The 27,309-nt window shown below is 44.2% G+C and overlaps 1 protein-coding gene across 2 annotated transcripts; it reads left to right on the forward strand.

The window, feature by feature from the left end:
• Positions 1-242: 242 nt before the first annotated feature.
• LOC142053554 (Y+L amino acid transporter 2-like) lies at positions 243-26,547 on the forward strand. Of its 2 annotated transcripts, none has more exons than XM_075085357.1 (11): positions 243-406; positions 4,324-4,841; positions 7,915-8,040; positions 10,689-10,833; positions 11,786-11,909; positions 12,678-12,781; positions 13,087-13,183; positions 14,619-14,768; positions 16,634-16,817; positions 23,458-23,541; positions 24,231-26,547. In XM_075085357.1, exons 2-11 carry the CDS (start codon positions 4,340-4,342, stop codon positions 24,263-24,265), a joined length of 1,551 nt encoding a protein of 516 aa, XP_074941458.1. In that variant the 5' UTR covers positions 243-406; positions 4,324-4,339; the 3' UTR covers positions 24,266-26,547. The 2 variants fall into 2 exon arrangements, with proteins under 2 accessions (XP_074941458.1, XP_074941459.1); XM_075085358.1 differs by lacking the exon at positions 243-406 and adding an exon at positions 479-4,149.
• The last annotated feature ends 762 nt before the right edge of the window (positions 26,548-27,309 follow it).

Consider the following 27,309-nt stretch of genomic DNA (forward strand, 5'->3'; position numbering starts at 1 on the left):
CGGGATGAAGGATTTTAATTTGTTGGTTGGTTGGTTTTTTTTTTCCTAAACTTCCCTATTTCTATCCCAGCTTCCTAAGGAACAGAGAGCAGCAGATATTTCAGCTGCCTGCTTCTGCCTGCTAATGACCTCAGCTGAGGTTGTTTGGAGAAACCACATTCCAGGGGACTCTGGGATCTTCTTTCTTGAAAGGTCTCGTTGATTTTAGTATTCATGCGACTGTATCAAAAACAGCAGCTAAAGGCAAGGCTAAACCAAGAGTGAGAGAAGAGGCTATTCGTATCAGCATTATCTTACCCGTCCTGGTGCAACAGATGTGTGCTTATCTAGAGCAGCAGCTAGAGAGTCACTATTCAGTTACAGTAGCCTTTCTGCTAAAGGGAACAAGCACCTCACCTACCCTCTGGTAAGCTGCTACCTTCTCTTTTTAATACCTTTCTTAGACCTGGAGCACAATAGCTTCTTTCTCAAATATCCTCTGTGACTTGCTTTGCGGTGGGCAGCATAATCTGCCAGGAATACTCCTTTTAAGACCTGTTGATGCTCATGCTAAAAAAACAGTGTTTTGAGGTTTGATCTACACATTTTGGTCTTGTTGAAAACGGCTGGCTCTTCTGATTTCATGTTCCAATAGCTACTTATAGAAATATATATGACTGGGGATTTTTATTTTGGTCAATCTGCTGCACGCAGGAAAAAAAACTTCTTAGAGTGTACTTGGGGAAAATAAGAGATTGCTCATGACTTTAAAACGGCTTTCTACACATATATTGTTTCCTAATACAAACTTAATTAAAATACACTGGATTTTGTTGTGTTTTTTTTTTTAAACGACATCCTTAATGTCATCCATTTGCTAACTGAAATGAGAAAATATTGGGGTTTTACCACTTTCATTGCCTGGTTTGACTTTGCTGTTTATTGATGGCACAGCACACTTTCATTATTGTGAAATGATGCGGCAGTAGACAACAATCACTGAGAGAAAAGGCCGTGAAAGTATCTGAAATAATATTAAGGAGTAAATTTGCTGTCCAGCATGTTCCAACATCTTTCATAGGAGATGACTTTCTAAATGCCCTCAGTTTCCAATGGAATCTGCAAATATTATTTGGTCTCTGAGAGAGCTCCTCGGATTTATTCCCTAGTACTTCTTGAATTAAAAGCTGAGAATTTCAAAGGGTCCTAACAAATTGAGGCAGCTGGGTCCCTCTGGAAATCTATGGAGCCGTTCACACTTCCATAACCCCTGACCAAGCCTTACTTAATTATTTGGCAAAGGTTGATTGCCAAATCGAGGAGGAGGAGGAGGGAATCACTCATGAGCATGTGGATCCCTGAAGGATGGCAAGTGTCTGAGAAAACCCTGGCCTGACAAACCGGTCCTGCACTAATTTATGGAAGAACTGACTTTGATTTCGACTTTGGTTTTCAACTTCTATCCAGCTGTCCCTTCTTCCTGCACTTTTCTGTATGGTTTCTGGCAGTGGCTTGATGAAAAAACTGAGCTGTGGAGAATCACCTGAACTTCTCAGGTGTCGCTCTGCGAGTTCCTTTCTGTTGTTCTTTGTACATACAGTCGGGAGGTAAACAGGAGACTGTAAAGAATTTAGGGCCATTATGCCTGTGTGTGCTCCCAAGGCATTCTCTTTTGTCTCTGAGAGGAAAATTTTCCTCTGTTTGTCAAGAGAGGCCCTAAGGAAGAGCAGGACCTGCAGGAAAACAGGGTGCTGAAGTTCTGTAGTCGAGCTCCCTTACTGACGCAGGCACAGGCAAGTGTTTGCAGCTTTCATTTAGCCTGCTGCAGGCTCCGAGGCACACTGGCATGTCGATGCCTGTCTGAATCTCTGATTTCAAGAGCGCAGAAGCTCTTTCTGCTTGTCACAGTCCACGGGGACCAAGAGAACAGGGACCTTCCTTCATGTCAGGAAGCTTTTATGACTTGCTCTTCAGACTTCATCCACAAGAGATACTAAAATACCTGTACTTATATTTTTGGTGCCATAAAGTTTTACTATTTCTGTAGGGTTAGCCTTTAAAAACTCAACCATGCTAAAGCAGAATGCCTGAATGCAAAGAACCTCCGTTTTTAAATTACCGCATAAATTACTGCACTTACGGAGGTGCCCAAGTGACAGAGAACAGAGACGTGCTTGAACAGCTGCGCTTCTTAGCTTAAGCTTCTTGGGACACGATCTTGAGGCAGAAACAGCAGTGGTGGCCCCAGAAAGGAAAGACGGTAGGATGAGGACAAAGTAACAGCAGTGACACTAGGGCAGGACTGTGGGCCAGGCCTCTGTGAATGTGATTGACCCACATTTAAAAATAAAATAAAAAATAAGAGATGAAAAAAATACCAGATTAGGCACAAGAAGCACTATGTGATTTTAAATGAGCTCTGCTGCCAAAGTCATATTAATACAGAGTTCTGCCCAAATTTCTAGTGTGCTGCTGTGCTGATGGGCCCTCTGGTCCGACAGCTGTGATCATGAGAGGAGATTTCTGCCAACATCTCCCATGCTGTGGAGAGCAGAAAAGGAGCCAGGAAGTTCTAGATGTATTAGCATGTATTTCGGGGGAGTAGGGGGGAAGGGGACACAGACGGGACAGGGCGAAACAGACATACATATTTCCACTCCTTTCTTTCATACAATCAGAAAAAAATGTGTTTGTGGTAGGAAACTGGGAGTGCTTACCAGGAATTCTAAGGAAGATATGTGACTGTTGTATTGGATGCCTGAAACTCCTCCCCCCAGACCAAGGTGACTTTTTTCTTCTAGAGGCACAAAGGAAGAAGTAAGAGGAGACACCCATGTGTGAAGAGGAGGTCAGCAAAAGACAGGAGACTCAGCAGTAATGCTTGAACACCTATTGCAAAAATTAATGTTTAAGATTACCCCGATGTTCCCACAGTGCTCCTGCGGTTAGAGAAAGTGCCACTGGGATGAGAGAAGCATTTAATCTTTCAAGAGAGTTTGACACCTTTCAATACGTAATCCTCATCAGGCCTCATTAGTTATCTGATCAACTAGGAAACTGAGTTGCACCAAAAAAAAGCTGGAAAAGAACACATCCAATCATAAATTATTCAGGGGTGCTAAACCAGACATACTTTACAAAGGAAAGCAAACCTTTTGGGAAGTTTGGGGAGGGCAGGTTGGTTGTTTTAAACTGGCCAATGACCCACCCTTTAACAACATGAAGTTGTGGTCAAATGGTTTTGGCCAGCGTCGCACGGGGGAGCTTTGTTCTGCTTGGAGAACTTGGCTTTGGCTCACACAATTTTGAGGAAGTTTTCTTTGGAAGTGTTTTAGAGTGCGTGTGGAGGGGGCAAGGGAAGGACAAATACATTTCTTTTGAGGCAGGCACCAAAAGAAATCATTGTGCTAAGTAAGCATCGGTATGGGTCAGCAGGACCAAAGAACTGAGACGGCCGCTACGGTCCCGGCTGTTATATTTCCCTTCCCTGCCCCTGAGGACCACAGCCCCAGAGGGGTGCGATGTCTGCACAAGGCTGACTTATTGACGTAACTATGCAGTTACATCATTCTTCCCAGCTCCCCCCATACTTGGATCCTGCCCTGTGAGCATCGGAGTGGGAAGCTTTTACAGTCATGTTTTGCTGGGCTCCCTTACACAAAAGCATTCCAGGAACAGGGTGTTCAAAACTCAGTCCCTATGCATGCGAGTGGCTTCTGCCAGAAATCAAGTGAGGTTAGTAACTAAACAAGCTGCATTATTCACTGCAGCAGCAATCTCATCTCTAGGGACAACTAAAGCTCTTTTCTTTATCCTGACATTAGCATTAACCTCCTGAGGCTGGAGTTCCTGAGTAAACTTTTCTCTTTTCTCTGCTGTTCCTCAGCAGATAATTTTCAGGTGGGTGCGATTTGATGAAACAAATAATAATGAAGTGAAGTCCTTCCTGGGATGAGAGCAAAACTTAGGGAGAGGTATACCTGTGTGGGACACTCTAGCTGTATTAGAGTATGTTTCCAGGGGTACAGAGTCTCTTTCTGTCCTAAGGTAACTTCAATAACAGAACATAGAATTACAATTCAAGATAAGTAATAGAAGTGTACTTGGAGTTCATCAAAGGTTCAGAATCTATAACCAAAGACTGTGGCCTCACTTTTATCCATTGAAAAGGTAAGGAACGGTAGAAGTTAAGAAAATCCAGTAGTATGTGGTTCCTGGGCTGCAAGATAAAAAATAGGCAAAATAATTGCTCTTTCTACCATTTATGCCTTGTCTACTAATTATCTCATCTATGTCTCTGATGCCATGTGTGCTACAAAAGATGTTCTCTTCCTTTGTTTTCAGGTAACAGTAGTCGAGGATGCCATTCCCCTGGCAAATATGCTGCAATAAAAAACCCAAAACTAAAAATGGAAATGCTGAAATGGACAACATGGCAGACACAAGTGAAAAAATGCAGATGAAAAAAGAAATCACGTTACAAAATGGAGTTTCTTTAATTGTAGGGAACGTGATTGGCTGTGGGATATTTGTATCACCCAGAGGTGTTTTAATGTACGGTGCCTCCTATGGACTCTCACTAGTCATCTGGGCACTTGGTGGGATATTTTCAGTGTTTGGAGCTTTGTGTTACGCTGAATTGGGAACATCCATTGTTAAATCTGGAGCCAGTTATGCCTATATCCTGGAAGCTTTTGGTTCCTTTGTAGCCTTCATCGTACTGTGGTCTTCCTTGCTAATTATCAAACCAACTACCCAGGCAGTGATGGCAATCACCTTTGCTAACTATATTGTTCAACCAATTTTTCCTCAATGTGAGCCGCCGTACGATGCAGTCAGGTTGATTGCAGCTGCTTGTATTTGTAAGTAAAGTTATGATTCCTAGAAGTTAAGAACTATACTTGTAGGTGCCCAGGGGATTTTTCAGAACTTCTATTCCTTCTCCTTCTGTGAAAATAATTACTGCCTCTCTAAAACAAGTTCTTGGGATCTAATAATCTGTACTCCAGATGGATTTTATCTAGGGCTAGGATTGTTAGAGGGGAGAGGACAATTACAGCCACTTCTCTGGGGGGAAACTGTGACTGCTGGTTAAAGGTACATACATCTATGGATCATTCACCTAATTCACAGCCTGCGCTTGGTCCGTGTCCTCTCTCCCCTATTTCTTGCACATCACAAAAAATGAACAGAAATCTCAAAAATCACATGGAATTAATAATGTTCTGCCTAATATTAAGTTTGTCTCCAGAAAAAATGTGTAGTGTAATCAGAGTTGACTTTGTCATGACTTTATGTCTTAGGTAACCACAGGGATGAGCCTTACAAACCTATCCTCTGGTAGATGAACTGCACTCAGATTCTTTTCCTTTTAAACGTGGATTTGTCAAGATGGAATATGTGTTCCTTTTAGGCCGTGCTATCGCACGATCTCTTAAAAATGGCTTAAAATGTACAACTCAACCAAAGCTTCCAAAAGGATAAGTAATTTTAAATTAAGATAGTGTAATGTATACTGACAGTTCTGAGAAGGTGTTTTCTCTGTGGCCCTGACTCTTGCCACTGTGGTGCAGAGGAAGTCCACTTCTGAAAGAGGCTCTGTGCAGGAGCTTGAGACCATCATGACCACTCAGCATTCAAAAAGGGAACTAACCCTACACCAAAAGAGTTTGTCAGCTGAAATTCTCCACTTGCACAGAAAAGCAGTGATTTATTAGACCAAAATTGCTTTTCCCAGTGTTCTAGGTCCCCCTCATGAAATCCTAACACTTAAGAGAAGCAGCCTTCAATTGCTGACATTTCTTTAAGCCTTCATTTTTGTAGTTAGTCTTGCTGAGGTCTTCATGCGATTCAGCTGTGTGCTGCAGCACCTCTGATTTCTGAGTCATGCCCCTGCTGTGGCTGGCAGCTGCTGCTTTCTCATACAGTAAAGTAGCTGCCTCACCACTGACTAGGCTTAGCATTTTGAGTAACAGTCCAGACTGTAGGGAAAATTACAGGGTATTATATTAGCCGTGAGACGCAATTTAGCAGTGACAGATAGCAAATATATTCCTACCTTGAGCAATTTAGGCAAGGCTCAGGATCATGGATTTAACTGGCACTTCACCAACAGAGTGGAGAGCTTATTTAACCATATATATGGACTAGAATTTACTGGGAATTCCATGTCAAGATCCCGTTGCCTTGAACTGAATTGCACTGCATCACGTGATACAGGATATGTGTCATACGAAGATGCAGTAACCATACCCTTTGCAGTGTTTGAAATAGCACTTCATAGCATCACAAATGACCCCTAAATGTTCAGTACTAAAAACATCAGTCAACACTGAATTTATAATTTTCAAGACGTAGACCTATAATTCTAACAGTAACTGATCTGTGTTACCATACTTTTAAGAAAGAGTTATATGGTTAAGTTCCACTGAGGGCACATTTTTTTAACTATAGAGCATAAAATCTTATTTCAATATAAATGCCACATTTACCACAGCAAGGTTTACAGAAGTCATTATTTACAGACAGGTTTAAAATTATATTCAAACGTGACACTAGGCATGAGCAATCATTGTAGAACCTTTTGGGATTTTTTAATACCAGAATAAAACCAAAGTTCTGTCCCCATTGCACACTTTTGGTATATTAAGGGGAAATAGTGGAGGCAAATCAGATCCCACTCCTGTCAATAGGTCTCTTATTACCTTGACAGATGACAGGACTCTCTGGCAAATATGCAGAGTCACTTGTGATAATGAAGGCAAGAAGTCTGTGAGCATCCGTGGGTGGATGCTGATTTCCTTCCTACATAGAAAGGTTTCTAAATGGTTTTCATTTTAAGCACCACAAAACCCTTTCTCTTCTTTTCAAAACTGAAGTGGAGATTATAAGCAGGTCAAAGAAAGACAAGGAAAGACCAACAAGACTGCTAGAGAAGAAGTAGCCCATTTTGATCCATGCTTGGGAGCGCTCTGGACCGCCCGTGCTGCATTTGGCCTGCTGTACGAAGCCAGCAGCTGGGCTTTGTACCTGGTACCAATGCATACCCTTTCCTTTCCTCGTCTACCCCTGTTTTGAGTTATGGAGTTGTAAGAGAGAGAAGTTGCCTGTGATGCTGTGTGTGCGTGTACTAGAGCGAGAGGAGGTGGGCACACGGCTGGAGCTCTGGCTGGACGCGCCACCAGCCGAGCAGCAGTGCTGGTCACAGTGCTTTAGCTGCTCATCGGGGTCTAACTTCTCCAACAAAACTGAATGCAAAGAATACGGCAGAAGGAGGAAAGGAAAATTAACTGATCCCACCCACTCTCTGCAACCACACTGCTTTGTTATTTCTATTCAATTCCATCAAAATTGAGGCTTGAGAGAACTCTCAAAGTAAGTACTTCTGTAATCTTCAGGGCTGGGGTCAAAGCATGAACGACACAGCTGCTAAGCCAAGGGCACAGACTAACAGCATGCTGGCCTGGCTCAGTTCAGCATCTGGTCAAGCACGTCCCAGCTTTTTGGTGCAGAAGCTGTCCTTACGCTCTACGTAGACTAGGGTTCACATTGGCATGGAGAACTTCAGGAAGAACTTCAGCATAAAGACAAGACTCTAGAGAAAGATCACCTTCTGCATGTGAGCAACTCTGCTGGCTGTAGTAACATTCAAAGGTTATTTGAAAGGAGCAGGAGTGAGTCCTAAAATTCAAAATGTGATGCGTTTTGTCTTACCTACTGTCAGGAAAAAAGTATCCTCCAAAAAACTATTGTGTAACTTTTAAATCAGGTATTTCATTCTTTTTAATAAGTCCAGGTGGTCTTGAAATGGTGAGATTTGGTTTGGCTTTATTTCTTGAAAGAGGGGTGGGATCTGGAAGAAAGTATTTGAAATGTGCTTTAGGTGATATTATGAAAGATCAGTGCTCCTCTCATGCATATTCTGTTTCTCTACAGGTTCCTTAACTTTTATTAATTGTGTTAATGTGAAGTGGGGAACCCGTGTACAAGATATTTTCACATATGCAAAAGTTATGGCTCTCATCTTGGTGATATCTGTTGGCCTCTACAAAATCGGTAAAGGTGAGAATGTTTTTCATTTACTTCAATTCTTAAAAACGAACCGTATAGGAGTTTCAAAATCTGTGCAGGAAGATCAGACTTCCTAAGACTAACACAAGAAGTGCTAATTACACTGGAAAACACCTGTCTGCCATAGGAGGATTAGAGGAATTTTAAGGCTCGTTAAGCAACGGGGGTTGAATTCTTCTTCTACCCTCAGTGTGGCAAACCAACACACACCAAGTTCTGCGCTGCTCAGGCTGAGTAGCAAATAGCAGCTGAATTAACATCGGTTCAGTGCTAACTGCTTTAAAGTCAGCCTCAGTGTCTCTGACTCACGCATGTTAAAGGCTAGTGTTGCTACTTGTCCTGTGACAGGACAGCACAGCAGAAGTTGCCGGACACATCCTTTGCGTTGCTCCTCACCCCGCCGCTCTCCCTGCCCTGCCCGTGGCAGAGAGCCGACACGGCGCCCTGCGTGGGGAGAGGACAGGGGAGGTCCTTTCCTTCATTGGTGAGAGGGCGTGCTTGTTCCTAGAAACAAGGGAAAAGGCTGTAATACTGTGGTCCTTTGAATCACTGCGGTACTGTAAGACACCACAGGACAGATGAGCCACCCTGTAGCAGCAGTACCTGGACTGAAGTGAATACACTGAAAAGCCAGAGACTAGTTTTTTCCAGTGCTACCTCTGATCTTGGCGTGTGACAATAGATTTGACTTTATTAATTTGCATCTCTGGTACAGCGAGGTCTCTTCCAACTCTAGCTCTGTTGCTTAGTTACTAGGATTTCTTCATTTTCCTTTCCCATTAAATTCCTAAATGACAATTCTGTCTTTATTCAGTTAAAATAAAGATGGATTTCCCTCTTCAGTTTAGGAATTGTCTTTTTCTCCTGTTGAAACTAACTTGTAACGCCAGATACCAGACTTTAAGACAGCTTAATACTTTAGCTATTATCCGTGCATGCCAGTTGTCATGGGTTTGTTCAAGTCCAAAGAAACCTGAGCAACAAACCCAGCCCTACGGGCAAGAATGTGAAGATGCGGAGGGAAAGATTTGCTTAATGGCCACACTTATATGAATGAATAGCTCCCCGCATGAAGCTGCTGCAGTTTTACAGAGGTGTGAGTCCATGATGTCTATAAAAGCTGCACCACTATAGAGGCCTTGCCCTGTTATCACAGTCACAAATTTACACGTGCTTTCAAATTGACCCTGTCAAAACTCCCAGCCCGCTCACGTACGTGAAGCTGCCACAATGCGGTTTGGCCCAGGGGCCATTCCCTCTGCTCGTGCATCCACATAACCCACTCTGGGTCCTTTACATTGCTCCCCACAAGGTCAGGGAGGGTAAAGGCAGAGAGGAAACATGACTGTGAGGAACGCAAAATGCTGAGGGCATTTGGTGGCAGTAAAAGTCTCATCTCTTGCTTTGTTAAAGCAGAACCGCGCCCTTAAATACAGAAAGGACTGGGAGGAGGAATGATCTGGCTTCTGGAGGAAGATGTGATCCGGTCAATGCCCTCTTTTAAACTCAGCAGCTGTTTTAATGAAAAGCGTGGTTACAATGTTTTAGCCCAGCTGTATTCCTTCTGGTGTGCTCAGATACGCCTCTCGTTTTAAGACACTGTGAATGTATCTGATTTTGAAGATGAGCTGCCTTAAGTAAAATAAGCTTCTCTTGGTACTTTTGGATTTTTTTTTCCTTCCCACCATTTTCTTCCCCAAAGGGTGTGTACATCCCATAGCTTCACCTTCATCAGTTCAAACAGTCTCTTGGGAGTTACTGCTCCTCAAAGGCTGAATTGCTTTTGCGGTATCTATAAACTCCTTACTTTAACCACAGGGTGAAGTAGTTTCATTTTATAACAAAGACCTTACTGTCTTCCCCAATAGAGCTTTCAGCTTGTTGCTGTCTTCCTTAATACTTAAACCCACTTCCATTTATGTTAGATAGTAGACTTTCCTTCTGCAAGCTCAGTAAGGCCTTTCTTCCCCTTTGCAGATTCACAGTGAAGGCTCACACAGTTTTGTTAACATTTCATCTATTTGGCAGCATCCTGCGGGTTGTCGTCTCAACCGATTGAGCTAAACTAGTGGAGAATTTGAGATTGAAAGGTTTTTCAATCTCCTCTCTTGATTTTGGGGAACACCTCTGTGGGACAGAGCATCCCACTGAGAACCGTGCCTCCAGAACTTCCCCCTGCATTGGCAACTAATTCAACTGGTGAAAACAAAAGCACAGATATGAGAAAGAAATACAAGACAGATTCAGGAATTGAAACTGGGTGTCCCAGATGCCTCTGCCAGGCTGACAGGGCATAGCATGACCTCAGTATAGCTCCCTCCTTCGGTAGGCCAGATGGCGATGCCAGGAGACCAGCATGTTGTGAATTCTAGTAGAATTACACAAGTCACATCCCAAAAACAAACACAGGAAACTGTCTTCTGCTGCCTCCCTGCAGAAGTGTATCTCTCTGAATCTCTGGCTGAAACTTTCCTCTTGGTCAAGTGAAAATATAAGCTGTGCACTTTCAGAATTAGTAATGTCACCTGGAGGCAGTGGGGGTTTATTTCCTTTTGGTTAGCTGAGACTTTTAGCGTGATGTCCTTCTATGTTGTAGTCCTTGAAGTGTAACAGGCACTTGGTACCTGCCGTTTGTACAGGAGAAACAGAAAACCTGAGAGCTCCATTCGAGGGCTCAGCAACAGATCCAGGAGTGATCACGCTGGCTGTCTACTTTGCCCTCTACTCATACGCGGGATGGGACACACTCAACTACGTCACTGAGGAAATGCAGAACCCTGAGAGGTAAACGGCTGCCTTTCCTCTGAATCCCTGAAGTGTCCTGTTAAGACAGGTGATGGCAGGACAAGCCGCTCTGCATTTGTTTCTGACTGGAAATTATTCAAACTAGTTTCGTGCAAAAAACCTTCTTCTTTCTGAGAGAAGTACTAAGTATGCAAACCCTTCCTGATGACCAATTGTATCACGCTAATAAATCACTTGTCTGCATATATGTATTTTAAACCTTCCACTTTAGGCGAGAATTGATAAAGGAGGAGACCAAATCCCTGCTGAAAGCAGGGGAAAGTGTGGGTCCACCTAGATCTCTAAAATCCTCTATTGCTTTTCAGTCAGATAGAGCAGTTATTTTATTTTCCACCAGCACAGTAAGACTGCTTCGGGTTCATGACTGTTTTATCATGTCATCTTCAGCATTACTGTTTGTGGGAAAAAACTTTCATTTTACTAGAGATGAAAGGTTTATTCAAAATAAAATGGAAAAGCCCACAGTAGCACTGGAAGTATCACCTCCTCCCCTCTGCAGGGACGTCCACCCTGTGGGAGTGGTGTGCCTCACCTACTCAGAGTGAGCCCACCTTGTCTTGGGACGTACATAGTCCCAAAGTCAGGAAAAAAGTGCTACTCCCGCAAAAACACCTAAGTGTGTCTTTAAATCTCATTGCTTAAGCGTTTTCTTAAATTGCTTCATAGAAGGACAGTGTATGAAATTTACAAGTATAAATGTATGATTTTTCTCTAAAATTTGTGACACACCCACAAGCAGCCAGCTAAGCTGCCGACGGAATTGTTCTACACGTGACGGCACGTTATTTTGTAGCCCTATGATTACACAGTGGTGGATTACAGAAAGTGATGGAGGCATCCGTTCCCAAATGGTTGGATTTGGGAACAATCTTCTGTTTAAATAGTCCTTATTCAAAGAACATGAAATAATTTTGCCATTTTCCTTTTGTAGGAATCTACCTCTTTCTATTGCAATTTCAATGCCTATTGTGACTGTTATTTACTTGCTGACTAACATAGCGTACTATGTAGTGTTGGACATGTCAGCTCTCCTCACAAGCGATGCAGTGGCCGTGGTAAGTTCTATAAAATAATTAAACCAGAAGTTACTGCATGTGGCAGTATATGGCACTGTGGGAGAAGCTCGGGTAGCATACTTGGCAAAACAATTGAAACATTTCCATGCTGAAGATTGTTGCTTTGTTTAAAACACTGGTTTTGTGTAAGAGCACCAGTGTACTAGAAGGTGCATATAAAGAATATCTTGAATAAATCAGCCTCTGTAAAATCCTCTGATATACTCTGCAAATCCTGCTCCTACCAGTACTTCATCATAGAGGATGCTTTTGCCAGGGCCAGACAGAGAAAGAGCTATGGGAAGTGTGGGTGGTTTAAGAACCAGGGATGTTTTGCTAGCATGCTAATGTAGAGTGTGTGCTGTTTAATGCTGCAGGATCACTGTGACTTTTTCAACACAAAACAAATTGCAGTGAAATGCGTTTTAAAACCTTACCAATATTTTATACAAAAGTACAATTATAGCTCATAAATTGCTACAGTCAGGATTTGTACAGTACATTAAAGCCAATACAACTTCTTCTATTATCTCACTGACTGGAACTAGGCTTAGATTTGTTTTGTTTTTTTTTAAACATATCTGTCATTTTTATGTTGAATCTGATCAGTTTTTCCCAATTCTAATTTCCCAAGTCATTACTGGGTCTCAGAAGGAAGCGTGGGCTATGACACTGTATTTGGGCTGGTGTGTTTTCAGGAGAGTTTCTCAGGATTGTCCACATGCTTAACGTAACGGGCCTCATTATTATTTCCTTCTTCTGTTACAGATGTTTGGCAGTGAAACCCTCAGTTATGTGAAGTGGATAATTCCTATAGCAGTGGCCATGTCTTGCTACAGTGCCTTAAACGCATCAATAATTGCAGCATCGAGGTAGGAAATATAGGATATACATCAATGCAAAGGAATTATTTGTTATTAAACTGCATTCTTTACTTCTGCATTGTGAAAGTGACACAGTTCATTTTTGCCATGTCAAGATGTTCATTTACGATGGAAGGATTGTTACTATCTGACGTGTGTTCCTGTGATCAGCACCAATCGATAAACTAAAGCCATTTGAGAAGAGGGCAGCATTTACAATACACTAATAAAAGAACTCACGCTGCCGTTGCTGGAAAGCAACAAGCTATTCCTTGGCTAACTGTCTGGCTGAGTTTTCTTATTCTTCTTTTCAGGCTTTTTTATGTTGGGGCCAGGGAAGGACACCTCCCGGACAGTCTGAGCTTGATTCATGTGAAGCACCTCACACCAGTCCCTGCTGTCCTCCTCAGTGTAAGTGACCGCCTGGCCCCGTGCCTGCCCTGGGCAGCCGGGGCTTGGGACCCGGGCAGTGTAAACACCTCACCTCTGACAGCCATTTCTCTCCAGCTTCTCCTGCGCCAGAGGCATCTTCCTCAAGTGCCCACAATTTCTAAATCCCACTGGGGGTGTGTGGTGGTGTGTTATTTTGTCTGGTGGCATTTTGTTATCAGTGGAAAGAGGAGGGCTTGATTAACGTTCATACACTCTCTGAACAAGGTTAGTCAGGAGTAAGTACAATAGCATGACTTAGAAAACAGAGAATGGCTAACGATGTAACAGTATAGACAGGAGTTGTTTAGGTCTTTCTGTAAGTTTTCAGAGTGACACTGGGGAAGAATATGGCAGGAACACCTCTCAGAGCCTGCCGTGGGCTAATTTTCTAGTAGTCTAGTAATAAGAATAGTGACAAAGGACTTAAAATTAAATGCCTACCGTTGGATGCCTACAGACATATTGACCTTTTCCTGCTGTCACTATACAAATGAACCTTGTGACACAAAATCGAGGAACCATAAGGTACAGACTTAGTGCAAACGATTCTAATAAATAATCCATAAATCTAACAGATTAAAATAAGGGGAATGATATGCACAAGCAAAGTAGGTGGAATCGTTTAAAACATTTCACTGCTTTTACGTGAACGTGTGTTTTATCTGGTGGCTTCCATTGCCCTGTGTTACGTATGGTGTATGAATAGATTATCACACTGATCCTGTTTGACATCAAATAGTTTGCTAAAAGTTATGGTCTCATTATGAATATTCTTCTCGGGGGATTCATTTTGCACCAGTAAGATGAGCTATACTCCCTTAATACACCACCGTTCACGTTCTTCACATGGAATTCTTTTCCGCTCCTCGGTTTAAAACAGACATTAAATTCCTGGTATTTTTAGGTCTTTCCATGCAGGCAGTACAGCATACCTGCATACCACAGAATTTACTCTACTGGTCTCAATGTATGAGTGGGCTGTGTGAGCCTCCAACAGTGAAAATCAATTAAAAGTTTGCTTTCCAAATGAAGGCAACCAGAACAGCAGAGTAAGCCGCTGCCTATCGAAACCTTCCTAGCAGCCTTCTCCATGGTGCAGCTGGGTCTGGGGCTCCTCATCTGGCCTTCTTAGGAGTGTTTCCTGCTTGTGCTGAAGCATAGACTTGACAAACCCAACACCGCTTCAGCCAAATGTGGCGGTCTCACCATTCCGTTTAAGGAGGAGATAGAAGCATGTTTCACACAGCACATTTGCGGATTTCCCAGAGTTTGAAGTACCTCCTTCTTGCAAGGACCTGATCTCCTAACTCCCAATATGTTTGAAATGGGCCGGATTATAACTTTCCTACCTCTTTATTTTATAAGACATGTCTTTATTTCCACATTAAATAGTCTTTGTTTTTATTATCCCTAGGGCTTAATGACTTTGCTTTATCTCCTTGTGGAAGATGTTTTCCTACTCATTTATTACTACTGCTTCAACTACTGGCTCTTTGTGGGTCTCTCCATTGCAGGACTGGTATATTTGCGATATACTCAGCCACATAGACCACGGCCTATTAAAGTAAGTAGACAAGAGAGGAAACAAGCCCTAAAAGACAGCTAAGGGACATGTTCATGTGATCCTTAATACCACAGCCATAACATTACCCATCCTGGTACAGACTATTTCCCAGCCATAGAAAGCCTTTCAACATACAAGGTAAGAAAAGAAGGCGCAAACCCCATTTTGAGTTTCCACAAGAACATCTGCTCTGGTACTTCTGCTGTGAGGATGAAATGATATTTACCATTTCTTTTTCCTTTCATTCAACCTTATAACTATCTTTATTTCAAAATAATTAAGGAATGAATAAATGCCTGGGGCTCTTAGCCCATCCAGGAACAACCCCCTTTTGTGTTGTTCACAGCGGACCTCAGTAGAGCTGGTGACGGGGGCTCCACAGAGGTTAATACTCTGATCAAACTTACAGGGCTGAACAAATTCAGCAAAATCCCTCCAAAGCCCATAAATGCCCAAATTTCTGCTCACTCAGAAGATCAAAAGCTTAAATAATCAAACACATTTTGAGTGCTCTCTCCCACTGCAGAGTGGCCGTAGTAAAATGCAAGTGTGATGACTGATTGCAGAGGAGCGTCTGGCTATCCGTTAGGAGAGGGAGCCTGCACAGGAACAAAGCGCGCCTAAAACTTGTTTCTAGTGTTAGGCCAGTGACTGTCCAGGAAGCGGGTACGGAAAACCACAGCTTCCCCCAGGCACAAAAAACAGTGTGCTGGCTCCCAGTTCCCAGGGCTCTCTTGGCTCTGTGACCTGCGTTTTGGCTCTGCGGTGATGCGGTAAAACTTATGAGAAATCCAAATTAACACCCTATCTAAATATTTCTTCCTATAACCTCCTGCACCGTTTTGGCCAACACTTTTTTTCCTCCCCATTTAAACGTAACGTCCCGATTATAAAAAAAACGTTCAAAGAAAACAGTCAAAGAAAGGAGTTAAGCACCTACTAAGCAGCTACGGCTAGAAAACTTTCCAGTCTTCCAGAGCAGACCAAATTCCCCTGAAGCATGTTCACACATCGTTTCCAAACTCTCCCCTAAAATATGTGGAAGGTAAAGTTTAAATCTTGCCTTATTGGCAGTTTTGCTGTTGACTCTACTAAAGCAAGGATTACAGTCAGATTATTGATAATGACTGTCTCATTCCTATCAGCATTTGCCAGCTTCGTCAATGCACAACTCCGCATACGCTTTTTCCTTTTCTGAAACGTAGCAGTTGGTTTTCATCAACTTACATTTTATCCTGTATAAGGAAAAAGAAACTCTCAGGAGTTTCAGCTACTATTCAATGTCAGGTCCTGGACTCTTGAGAAGGCTCATTACTACAGCCAGTGAAAGATATTTTAGTGCACAACAAATCCACGAAGAGGTTATTGCAACTTTCCTTATTTGTGGTGCAGTGTGGTATGGTATTTGTTAAGTGCCCGGGAAAAATGGCGTCCATCGGTGCGTTAGTTCTGTAGCATCAACACAGTATCTGAAGGTCTAGCTGAGTGAGTTCCCAGGCAAACTTACAATTAAAAAATTGCAGTTGAAGTTGGAGGGAAAAGTAGCCATTGCTGCTCAGTTTTAAAGTACTGCTTTCAGAGGTTGATTGCTTACTAATGAGGAAAGGAACTCAGCTTGTGCAGGCCTGAAAACATCAAAATGGTCAGATATTCAGGTGCGTACCAGATAAGAGGCTCTCTGCAGCACACACAGAGGCTAGCAAATTGTTGTGACTGTAGGCAGTCAAAAGATTCCCTGCAGAGTAGTCATATAGTCAATGGTTATGTTTTTACTCCTGACACGTCTAGTTTTGATCTGCAAAGCCTGACAAGGCAATATTTACTGCATCTTTTAATAAACACTGGAATTTCTTTTGTCTCCACAGCTTAACCTCTTCTTCCCTATAGTATACTGTATATGTTCCCTTTTGCTGGTCATAGTTCCTCTCTACAGTGACACAATCAACTCCCTTATTAGCATCGGTGTTGCTCTCTCAGGCATTCCTGCATATTATTTGGGAGTCCATCTGCCAGCTGAAAAACGACCTAAATGTCTACAGTGGCTCTCTGGTAAGCAACGTCATCTTGTTCTGGTCAGTGTGCCAAAATCTTGAATGCTTGGTCAGAGGACAGAAATAATTTTTCCAGGAATCCTTTTTCCTTATGAAGTGTTACTACGCTGTATAGAGCGTGTCTGAGATCCTTTGCTTCATCACATGGTACTGAAAACAGAACCATGCACACCTGCAAAAACGCTCCAATATGTGGATATATATGGTCATCTAATTATTGTGGGGTTACCCATTTCAGGATGTTGGCTCAATGAAATCCGTGTAAGGATTGTGAAGTCTAGATGCATGCAGTTTGATACCCTCGATGGTAGAAATACCAGGACACAGTTGCTTCACTTTCTGCCCAAGAAGTGGAACATCTCTGTCAGAGAAGTCCCTGAATATTTACAAATTATGATATAAGGAATTATTGGCTAGTAGGGTAGTTTCCACTTCTCAAAAAAACACTTGGATAGCAAAACTTTAATATTTTTATTCAGCTTAAACTCCACTATGAGTTATAGAATTGTAGAATCATAGAATGGTTTAGAACGGAAGGGACCTCTAGAGGTCATCTAGTCACAGAATCACAGAATGGTAGGGGTTGGAAGGGACCTCTGGAGATCATCTTGTCCAAATGCCTTGCTTGAGCAGGGACACCCAGAGCAGGGGTCACAGGAATGCGTCCAGGTGGGTTTTGAGTGTCTCCAGGGAAGGAGACTCCACAGCCTCCCTGGGCAGCCTGTTCCACTGCTCTGGCACCCGCACAGGAAAGAAGTTTTTTCTCATATTGAGGTGGAACTTCCTGTGTTCCAACTTGTGCCCATTGACCCTTGTCCTGTCATTGGGCACTACTGAAAAGAGCCTAGACCCATCATGCTGACACCCACCCTTTAGATATTTATAGGTATTGATGAAATCCCCCCTCAGTCTTCTCTTCTCCAGGCAGAACAAACCCAAGTCTCTCAGCCTTTTACAGAATCACACAGAATCACAGGTTGGAAGGGACCTCAGGGATCATCTAGTCCAGCCTTTTTGGAATGAGCAGAGTCTAAACAAGATAGCCCAGCACCCAGTCCAGACGACTCTTGAAAGTGTCCAACGTGGCCGAGTCAACCACTTTCCTGGGGAGATTATTCCAATGGTTGACTGTCCTCACTGTGGCAAATTTCCCTCTCGTGTCTAATCGGAATCTCTCCAAGAGCAACTTCTGTCCATTCCCCCTTGTCCTCTCCATGAGACTCCATGTAAAAAGGGAATCTCCATCTTCTTTGAAGCTACCTCTTAAGTACTGGTAGACGGTGATGAGACCCCCTCTAAGCCTCCTTTTCTCAAGGCTGAACAAACCCAGCTCTCCCAGCCTATCCTCGTATGGCAGGCTTCCCAGTCCTTTGATCGTCTTGGTGGCCCTTCTCTGGACCCCTTCCAGCCTGTCCACATCCTTTTTGTAGAGCGGGGACCAGAACTGTACACAGAACTCCAGGTGTGGCCTGACAAGCACTGAGTAGAGCAGGATGGTGACTTCTTTCTCTCTGCTGGCGATGCCCTTTTTGATGCAACCCAGCAACCTGTAGGCCTTCTTGGCTGCTGCAGCACACTGTTCCCTCATGTTGAGCTTCCTGTCCACCAGGACCCTTTCCACAGAGCTGCTCTCCAGCCAGGTGCATCCCAGTCTGTGCTGCACTCCCGGATTATGTTTTCCCAGGTGCATGCTCTTACACTTGTCCTTGCTGAACTTCATAAGGTTCTTGTTGGCCCACTCCAGCAGCCTATCCAGATTTCCCTGCAGAGCAGCTCTCCCTTCTGGAGTGTCTCATTCCCCACTCAACTTGGTGTCATCCGCAAACTTCATCAGGCTACACTTGATGCCGTCATCCAGATCACTTATGAAGAGGTTGAATAACATTGGGCCCAGTATCGATCCCTGGGGGACCCCACTACTGACAGGTTGCCAGTTTGAGAAAGAGCTATTTACCACCACCCTTTGGGTGTGGCCTGTCAGCCAACTCCCCACCCACTGCGCAGACCACTTGTCTAGGCCATAACGCATCAATTTCTCCAGGAGGAGGCTGTGAGGAACTGTCTCAAAAGCCTTGGAGAAGTCCAGGTAGACAATGTCCACCGCCAGCCCCACGTCAACCAGGCAAGTCACTTTGTCATAGAAGGCCGCCAGGTTTGTCAAGCACAATCTGCCCTTAGTGAAGCTGTGTTGGCTTTTCCCAATCACGTGCTTCATTTGACTTGTGATGGCCCCCAGGAGGATTCGTTCCATAACTTTCCCAGGGATTGAAGTAAGGCTGATGGGCCTATAGTTACCCGGATCCTCCCTCGAGCCTTTCTTGTAGATAGGGGTAACATTTGCCTTCCTCCAGTCCTCTGGGACATCCCCTGTTCTCCATGACTTCTCGAAGATTATGGAGAGCGGCCTTGCGATGATGTCAGCAAGCTCTTTCAACACCCTCAGGTGGATGGCGTCAGGGCCCATTGATTTGTGGGGGTCAAGCTCCTGTAGTAATTCATGTACTAACTCTTCCTTCACCGATGGTGGGTCAGTGCTTGGTTCAATTGGCAATTTCATTCCCAAAGCCCGGGACCTGACAGTGCTGGTAAAGACCGAGGTGAAGAAGGTGTTGAGAACCTCTGCCTTTTCAGCATCGTTAGTGTCTGACTCACCTTTTCTGTTTAACAGTGGGCCTATGTTTTCCTTCTTTTTCTGCTTGTGGTTGACATGTCTGAAGAACCCTTTCTTGTATTTTTATGTCTACAGCCAGTCTACAACCAGTGTACAGCCTTTCCTCATAAAGGAGATGCTCCAGTCTCCTGATTATCTTGGTAGCTCTCCACTGGACTTGCTCAAGCAGTTCCACGTCCTTCTTAAATTGGGGGGCCCAAAACTGGACATAGTACTCCAAATGTGGTCTCACTAGGGCAGAGTAGAGGGGGAGGATAACCTCTCTCGATCTGCTGGCCACAATCCTTTTAATGCATCCCAGGATATCGGTGGGGTTCTTGGCCCTACAGTGAGCAGGGACATCTTCAACTTGATCAGATTGCTCAGAGCCCCGTCCAACCTGGCCTTGAATGTTTCTAGGGATGGGGCACCTACCACCTCTCTAGGCAACCTTTCCCAGTGTTTCACCACCCTCATAGTAAAAAAGAGTTTTCCTTATATCCAGTCTAAATCTACCCTCCTTTAGTTTAAAACCATTACCCCTTGTCCTGTCCCAACAGGCCTTGCTAAAAAGATTGGCCCCATCTTTCCTATAGTCACCCTTCAAATACTGGAAAGCTGCAATAAGGTCTTCCCACAGACTTCTCCAGGCTGAACAACCTCAACTCTCTCAGCCTTTCTTCATAAGAGAAGTGCTCCAGTCCTTGGATCATTTCTGTGGCCTCCTCTGGAACCTCTCCAACAGTTCCATGTCCTTCTTGTGTTGAGGGCTCCAGAGCTGGACGCAGCACTCCAGGTGGGGTCTCACCAGAGCAGAGGAGACTGACAAAAACACCTCCCTTGAAGTGCTGCCCACACTTCTTTTGATGCAGCCCAGGATATAGTTGGCCTTCAGGGCTGCAAGTGCACATTGTTGGCATGTGTCCAGCCTTTCATTCACCAGTACCCCCAAGTCCTTCCCTGCAGGGCTACGCTCCATCTCTTCATCCCCCAGCCTGTACTGGTACCGGGGGTTGCCCTGACCCAGGTGCAGAACCTTGCACTTGGCCTTGTTGAACCTCATGAGGTTCACACAAGCCCACCTCTCCAGACTGTCTAGGTCTCTCTGGACAACATCCCGTCCTTCAGGTGTGGCAACAGCACCACTCATCTTCGTGCCATCTGCAAACTTGCTGAGGGTACACTCGATCCCACTGTCTATGTCACTGATGAAAATATAAAATAGTACCAGATCTAGTACGAGCCTCTGGGGGACACCATTCATCACCGGTCTCCATCTGGTCATTGAGTCATTGACCACTGCCTTCTTGTTTTCAACATCCAGCCAGTTCCTTATCCACCGAACGGTCCACCCATCAAATCTGTATCTCTCCAGTTTAGAAAGAGATGCTGTGGGGGACCGTGTCAAAGGCCCTACGCAAGTCCAGAGAGGTGGCATCTATAGCTCTTCCCTTGTCCACTGATGTAGTCACTCCATCATAGAAGACCACTAGGTTGGTCAGGAAGGACTTGCCCCTCCTGAAGCCATACTGGCTGCCTCAGATCACCTCCCTGTCCTAACTGTGCCTTAACATAGCTTCTAGTAGGACGTGTTCCATGATCTTCCCAGGCACAGAGTGAGGCCGACAGGTCAGTACTTCCCCGGGTCCTCCTTTCTACCCTTTTTAAAGATGGGCACAATGTTGCCCTTCTTCCCGTCCCCAGGGACTTCCTGACTGCCATGACTTTTCAAATATCATGGAGAGTGGCTTAGTGACTACATCAGCCTATTCCCCCAGGACTCTGGGATGTATCTCATCAGGTCCCATAGACTTGTGTATATCCAGGCTCCTCAGGCGGTCATGAACCTGATCTTCCCTTACAGTGGGAGGGGCTTTATCCCCCTGGTCTCCATCCTGTGGTCTATCGGCTTGGGAGGGGTGAGCAGAGAGGCTAGCAGTGAAGACTGAGGCAAAAATGTTGTTGAGTACCTCAGCCTTCTCCTCGTCTGTTGATACTGGGCCACCATTCTTGTTCATCAAAGGGGGTATGTTTTCTTTGACTTTCTTTTTCTGGTTGACATACCTGTAAAAGCCTTTCTTGTTATTCTTTGCATCCCTTGCCAAATACAGCTCCAGCCGCGCCTTGGCTGTCTCAACCCCATCCCTACACAACCGTGCAGTGTACCTACACTCTTCCCAGGACACCTGTCCCCACTCCCACTGCCTGTGCAGTTCCGTCTTGCTCTTTAGTTTGACCAGCATGTCTCAACTCAGCCATGCTGGTCTCTTCCCTTGCTTGCCTGATTTCTTACACCTGGGAGCTGAGAGCTCTTGCGCTTTATGGAATGTGTCCTTAAACATCTGCCAGCCCTCTTCTCTTCCCTTGCCCCTGAGGACCATTTCCCAGGGGGTTCTGCTGACTAACTCCTTGAAGAGCTGGAAGTCTGCTTTCCTAGAATTGAGGGTGCCGACTATTCTCCTAGCTTTTCCCACATCCCTCAGGAGTGTGAACTCCACCACTGCTTGATTGCTGCAGCCCAGGTTGCCTCCAATCTTCACGTCACTTATGAGCTCACTTGCATTGGTGACCATCAGGTCTAGTATTGCATCCCCTCGGGTAGAGATGTCCATCACCTGGCTCAAGAAGCTATCCTCAACACATTCTAGGAATCTCCTGGATTGCCTACAGCTTGCCATGCTACTTTTCCAGCAGAGGTGGGGTTGGTTGAAGTCTTCCAGTAGGACAAGAGCCTGCGAGCGCGAAGCCTCCTGGAGCTGGAGGAAGAAGTCTTCATCAGCAGGCTCCCCTTGATCAGGCGGCCTGTACTAGACACCGGCCACAGGTTTCCTTTGTTGCCTCTGTCTCTGATTCTTGCCCATAAGCTTTCGACCAACTCGTGGTTATTCTACAGGGACAGCTCTTCACACTACCAATTTTGAGAGCAATCATACTGATTGTAGAGAGCAATGCCTCTGCCCCTCCTTCTTCACCTGTCCCTTCAGAAAAGTCTGTAGCCATTGATAGCCACGTTCCAGTCATGGGAGTTGTCCCACCAAGTTTCAGTAATGGCAACTAGGTCATAGCTTTCTTGCAGCATGGTAGCTTCAAACTCCTCCTGTTTGATTCCCATTCTTTGTGCATTTCAACTGGTCTGTGGGCTGTGGACCATGTCTCCTCCTTACCAGAGCACCCCTTGATACCCTTCAGGTGTTTCATTGGAGTTTCTTTTTTGGCTCCTACTACCTCAGGAGCCCCCAGCTCATCTCCACAGGACTTTGACTGCACTGCAGTGCCCCAGCACACCTCTGGGCAACAGGTTGAGTGCTCATACTAGCAGCCCATCCCTCTAACCATTGTGTATCATCCTACAGCTTGTCATAGGCAAGCCTGGTATGCTCCCCCTCCCCCTTTGCCTCTAGTTTAAAGCCCTGTCAATGAGCCCCACAAGCTCCTGAGCAAAGACTCTTTTTCCCCTTTGAGAAAGATGGCTCCCATTTGATGCCACCAATACCATTGCTGTGTAGGCTATCCCACTGTCAAACAACCCAAAGCTGTGTTAGTGCCACCAGCCACGGAGTCATGTGTTGATTGATTGGGTCTGTCCCTTACAATGTCACTGCCCACAACCGGGAGGAAGGAGGAAAAGATAACCTGTGTCCCAGATTCATTCACTAACCATCCCAAGGTCCTAAAACCTCTTTTAATCACCCCTGGGCTATGTACTGCAACTTCATCAACACCCACGTGGAAGAGCACTCACACGTTCATTTCATGGAATCTGACAATTCAATGAAAATGTTGAAGAAAGGCTCATTAAAGGAGACTTTCCCTTTAATTACTGAGCTTTTTTTGCCTTTAGCTCTTTATAATATGTGCTTAATCCAATTGATGAAGGTGTTCTAAGTTTTTCCTGATATCTGTGTAGTGCTTTCAAAGCCTCAGGATCCATATATTTGTCTAAGATATATAATAACATTGTTTCACGCATTTTTGCTATGCATTACAGTTACAACAACAAAATACGTTCAGATGCTCTTCTACTGTGCTCTGTCGGATCTGGACATAGACGTGGAACCTACAGCAGCTAAGAGTAAATAGAGTTCCCTTGACATTGAGAGTTGCACCTTGACGTTACCTATCCGGAGCAATTTTTGTCATCTGAAGTTCTCCCCACGTGCTCAGTCATGCTAAAGCACTAACCATTGTACTACACATCAGTTCAATGCCTGTTGATTTGTGCTTGTTTTATAAACCACTCTGTTTTCCAGGTTTGGGTTTTTTTTTCTGTCTGTTTGTTAATAGTGAGCTATCATGTAACTCTCTGAAACTATAAAGCACTGTATGAACAAACATTGCTTGGTAGATAAGTGCTAAATATTAGACTAATTGCAAAATTGTTATGAAAATCATTAGGTCTAGTCACAATCCTAAGAAATAAATTGATAAACATAACAAGAGACAGACCAGATATTTGCAAGGTCAAAACCTGAGTTGGGAAGTAGAAGCCACTAGTATACTTCTAAAAATATAACCAAATCCTTAGCAAAAGTGAAAAAAATGTAATTCAAACTGGTAGACATGCTTTGAGTCAAGGTCATGTTAGTGGCAAACTAGTCTAATGCGTAATTGCTGGCAGACATATTGTCTCAGAAGGATAAACCCAAAGTTTTTGGTCATTTAAATTCTGTTAGAATATCCCACATTCATTACCCTTTTGCAGGAGAGGTATTTTCAACGAACAAATTATACCACAGTAACGGAAGTACTTTTGCTTTCCAGCAGAACAACCTGCGTGGAGCGCTATAACGAACTGAGTCATGCTCCTGCTAGACTGTACTCAGGGAAAACACTTCACCTTTCCATATTGCCCATGGTTTGGTAGAAGTATAAAAGGTGGGACCCCATGAATCATATTAATTTTTTCCACAGTGGAACTTAGTTAAGGAATTCACAAGGAAAAAAGGAAAACTATTGATGTTTACAAAATATCTTGAGCTGCTGCCCAACCCTTCATGCCTCACAAGTTCCTGCTGGCAAGGTAAGTCGCAGGTCTCCTACTGAGCATGCAGAGAGCCTCCGGCATCAGCTGACTGGACTTCATGTCATGTAGCTGGTGCCTGTTGCACAATAGCCAGCACAGGCGCGTGCACTGGACAAGGAAACTCACCAGTGGGTGTCGTGAAAGCAAAGGGCAGTTAAGAATTAGGATTGTTCTCTTGAGCATTAAGTTTTTTAGTGTGGCATGTGGGAATCTGCAACTAGTCTGAATTTTTAGTCTCCTGAAATGGAAGGGACAATAACTGTCATTAGAAAAAAGCCGTCAGCCTTGCAACCTAGGCCATAAAAGCAGCCCCTGCAGCTCCAATATGCTTTGTTGAAATGTAGTACCATTTGTTATCCTTATTGGCAAGCTATACTTCCTTTCTGTAGTTATCCTGAACATATTAGAATACAACATACATTATTTCCTTTTTGAGTTTCTTCGTTCATATTCAATTAACCCCAAGTTAATGTGGGAAACTATAGGCTTGAATCCACACGTGGGTCCCCTGATAAGTTGTTTGAGATAGAAAGCGGGCTGGAGGATTATAGGTACGCGATGGAATTATCTTGACTACAGACCCGGTGTCAGACCCGCTGATGGGAAATTACAGAGAATCTGCAAGTCACCAGTAGGAGGAAGAAAGGCGAGAGATATCTCGGCCTTGAGAGCAAACGATAAACAAGAAAAAGGAGTTTAGGCACGAAGTACAGAAATAGACTGTTCGTTACGGAGGTGTCGCAATCCGTATGAAGTAATTGTTGAAGCTTGTTTACAAGAGCATATAAAAGCGCTGTGACTTAAAAATAAAACTGAAGCTTTCTCTATCACTCACGTTGAGTTGGCTGCTTCCTTTCCTCGCTCGCCGCAAGTTAATCTTACACAAGTCCCTGTAGCTTCTAGCATCACTGCCTTTTATTGATGTCTGCCCAGAGAAAGAGCAATGGTGTAGGGAAGAAGGCAACCGTCGCTACTTAGACCTCTCTTCGTTCCCTCCCCTCATTGTAAGGTCATTTGCAGGAGGGTAATTTTGTGCATCTCCAACACAGTGCTCGCTGGCAGGGCTCCTGTGAAACCTTCTGTTTGCATTTCAATTGCGTCTGCTGTGGCAGTTTTCTTTCAGTGGGGTTTTCTTCGGACACAAAACAGGAACAATAAAAATGCACTAAATTAAGGTAAAAACAAAGATATTAGAGGTGCTTCTTCCGCTTTTTGGAAGCCACCGTTTTTGAGCACTAAAATCTCTCAATTATCACAATCAGAAGACACGGAGCGGAAAGAAGACCTAGGGTGTAGTTTAGGTTGCCCAGCCCAGAACATCCCCATGTGCTCTTCACACAAACAACACATGCCTCTGTTACGGTATAGCACCATTTTGATCCTGCTTTTGTAACGATTGTATGTGCAAATACTGCATTTTCGCACCACCTCTTCCAAAGCTTTGGTTAACAACGGAGCCGCGGTCCCAGACCGTATCAGGGCACAGAGGGAGTACAAACCCAGAAATCAGCACCAAGCTAAACGTGACAGTCGTTCTCTCCAAGAGTTCAAAGTCAGGCTTGGTGCTGAGCTATGTGTCACAGCAAGGCGCTGTACCATCCTCTGAAGTTTTTCCTTGCAGGACCAGAGTTCCTAAGGGATTTGAGACACCTGAGGTGACATCTCGGGTGGTAACAGGTAGCAGGCACTGCAGGTAATGTAATAAGGCTCTGGACTAAGACCATTTCCACAGAGAATTCTGAGCTGAGAAACTCCTTTCTCTGTCTGCTCTTTGCCAAAATCTGTTTTTACATGAATGCATTAACTTTCTGGGCATGAGGCACAAGCCTTTGTTTTCCTTCTTTCTGGATAGAAGGAAAGTAGCAGTCAGATGCGAGGTTATAAATGTGAGTGATGTTACTGAAATTCTCTGCGGGCATTAGAATCTCAGAAATTTTAATGTGTTTGTTGATTTTTCACTCCTTACAATTAAGACGTGTAAGTTATTGACAAATATCTGAAGCAAGTCGTAGATGCTGAAGCATTTCAATAAATAAACATATGATCCTTGGCAAATGCTACGGTTGTTGGGGTTTAGATATTAAAAACAGTATTGTGAATGAGATTTGCCCTGCCTTACATCTCACAAGGTGGTTTCCCAGGAGAGCGCCGAGCCTCTAGCTCTTATTTGTGTTTTCTATAGCACAACAAAATAAGCACTCATGGAAGGAAAAATGGCTGGTTACTCCAGGTGGGACTCGTCCTCGCTGTAGTTAAGCAATTTTTTACCCAAACACTTTCTTGTTCTAAGAGTAAACACTTTTTTTTTACATTACTCACAGACGCTCAATTATGCAGTCAAACAAGAAACACTTGTATTATTTTTAAGATGGTCTTGGCACCCAGGTTAAGTAACTTGTCATTACTTTCCAAATGTAAGGAGTAGGCTCTTTGACATCTAGTTTGTTAGCGGGCATCTCTGCGGTGGGAGGGACTGGAGCATGGCTAACGTCGGTAGCCTGTGGAAGACACAGCCCATGGGGGTGCAGGCTGCACTGCGTAACAGGAGCCCAGCAGGCCGCGGGGACAAGAGGCCCTAGAGAACAGACCACCTGCAGAGCTGAGGAAGGGCCTTTCAGTGGCAAAAGCTGGGCCAATGCAGTGCTTAGGAGTAGTATTAGCTCTTCCTTAGGAACACACAGGATTCTTGCGTTTCCTGAAAAAATCACCTTCCTTTGAATAACCACAGGAGAAGATACCTCAGTATCAGATTGCATTTCTGTCTCAGCAAGGAAAACAGGAGTTGGTGTTGATAGGGGAAAGGCTAATTATCAGCCA

Source organism: Phalacrocorax aristotelis, chromosome 2 (genome assembly GCF_949628215.1).
Source record: "Phalacrocorax aristotelis chromosome 2, bGulAri2.1, whole genome shotgun sequence".
Lineage (NCBI taxonomy): Eukaryota > Metazoa > Chordata > Aves > Suliformes > Phalacrocoracidae > Phalacrocorax > Phalacrocorax aristotelis.

Bases quoted from the DNA above. Each gene is read 5' to 3' on its own strand.
- LOC142053554 (XM_075085357.1), top strand. From the start codon at position 4,340: ATGCCATTCCCCTGGCAAATATGCTGCAATAAAAAACCCAAAACTAAA. The intron at 8,041-10,688 runs GTGAGAATGTTT...CCGTTTGTACAG, and splicing joins CCTCTACAAAATCGGTAAAG to GAGAAACAGAAAACCTGAGA. The intron at 12,782-13,086 runs GTAGGAAATATA...TCTTCTTTTCAG, and splicing joins TCAATAATTGCAGCATCGAG to GCTTTTTTATGTTGGGGCCA.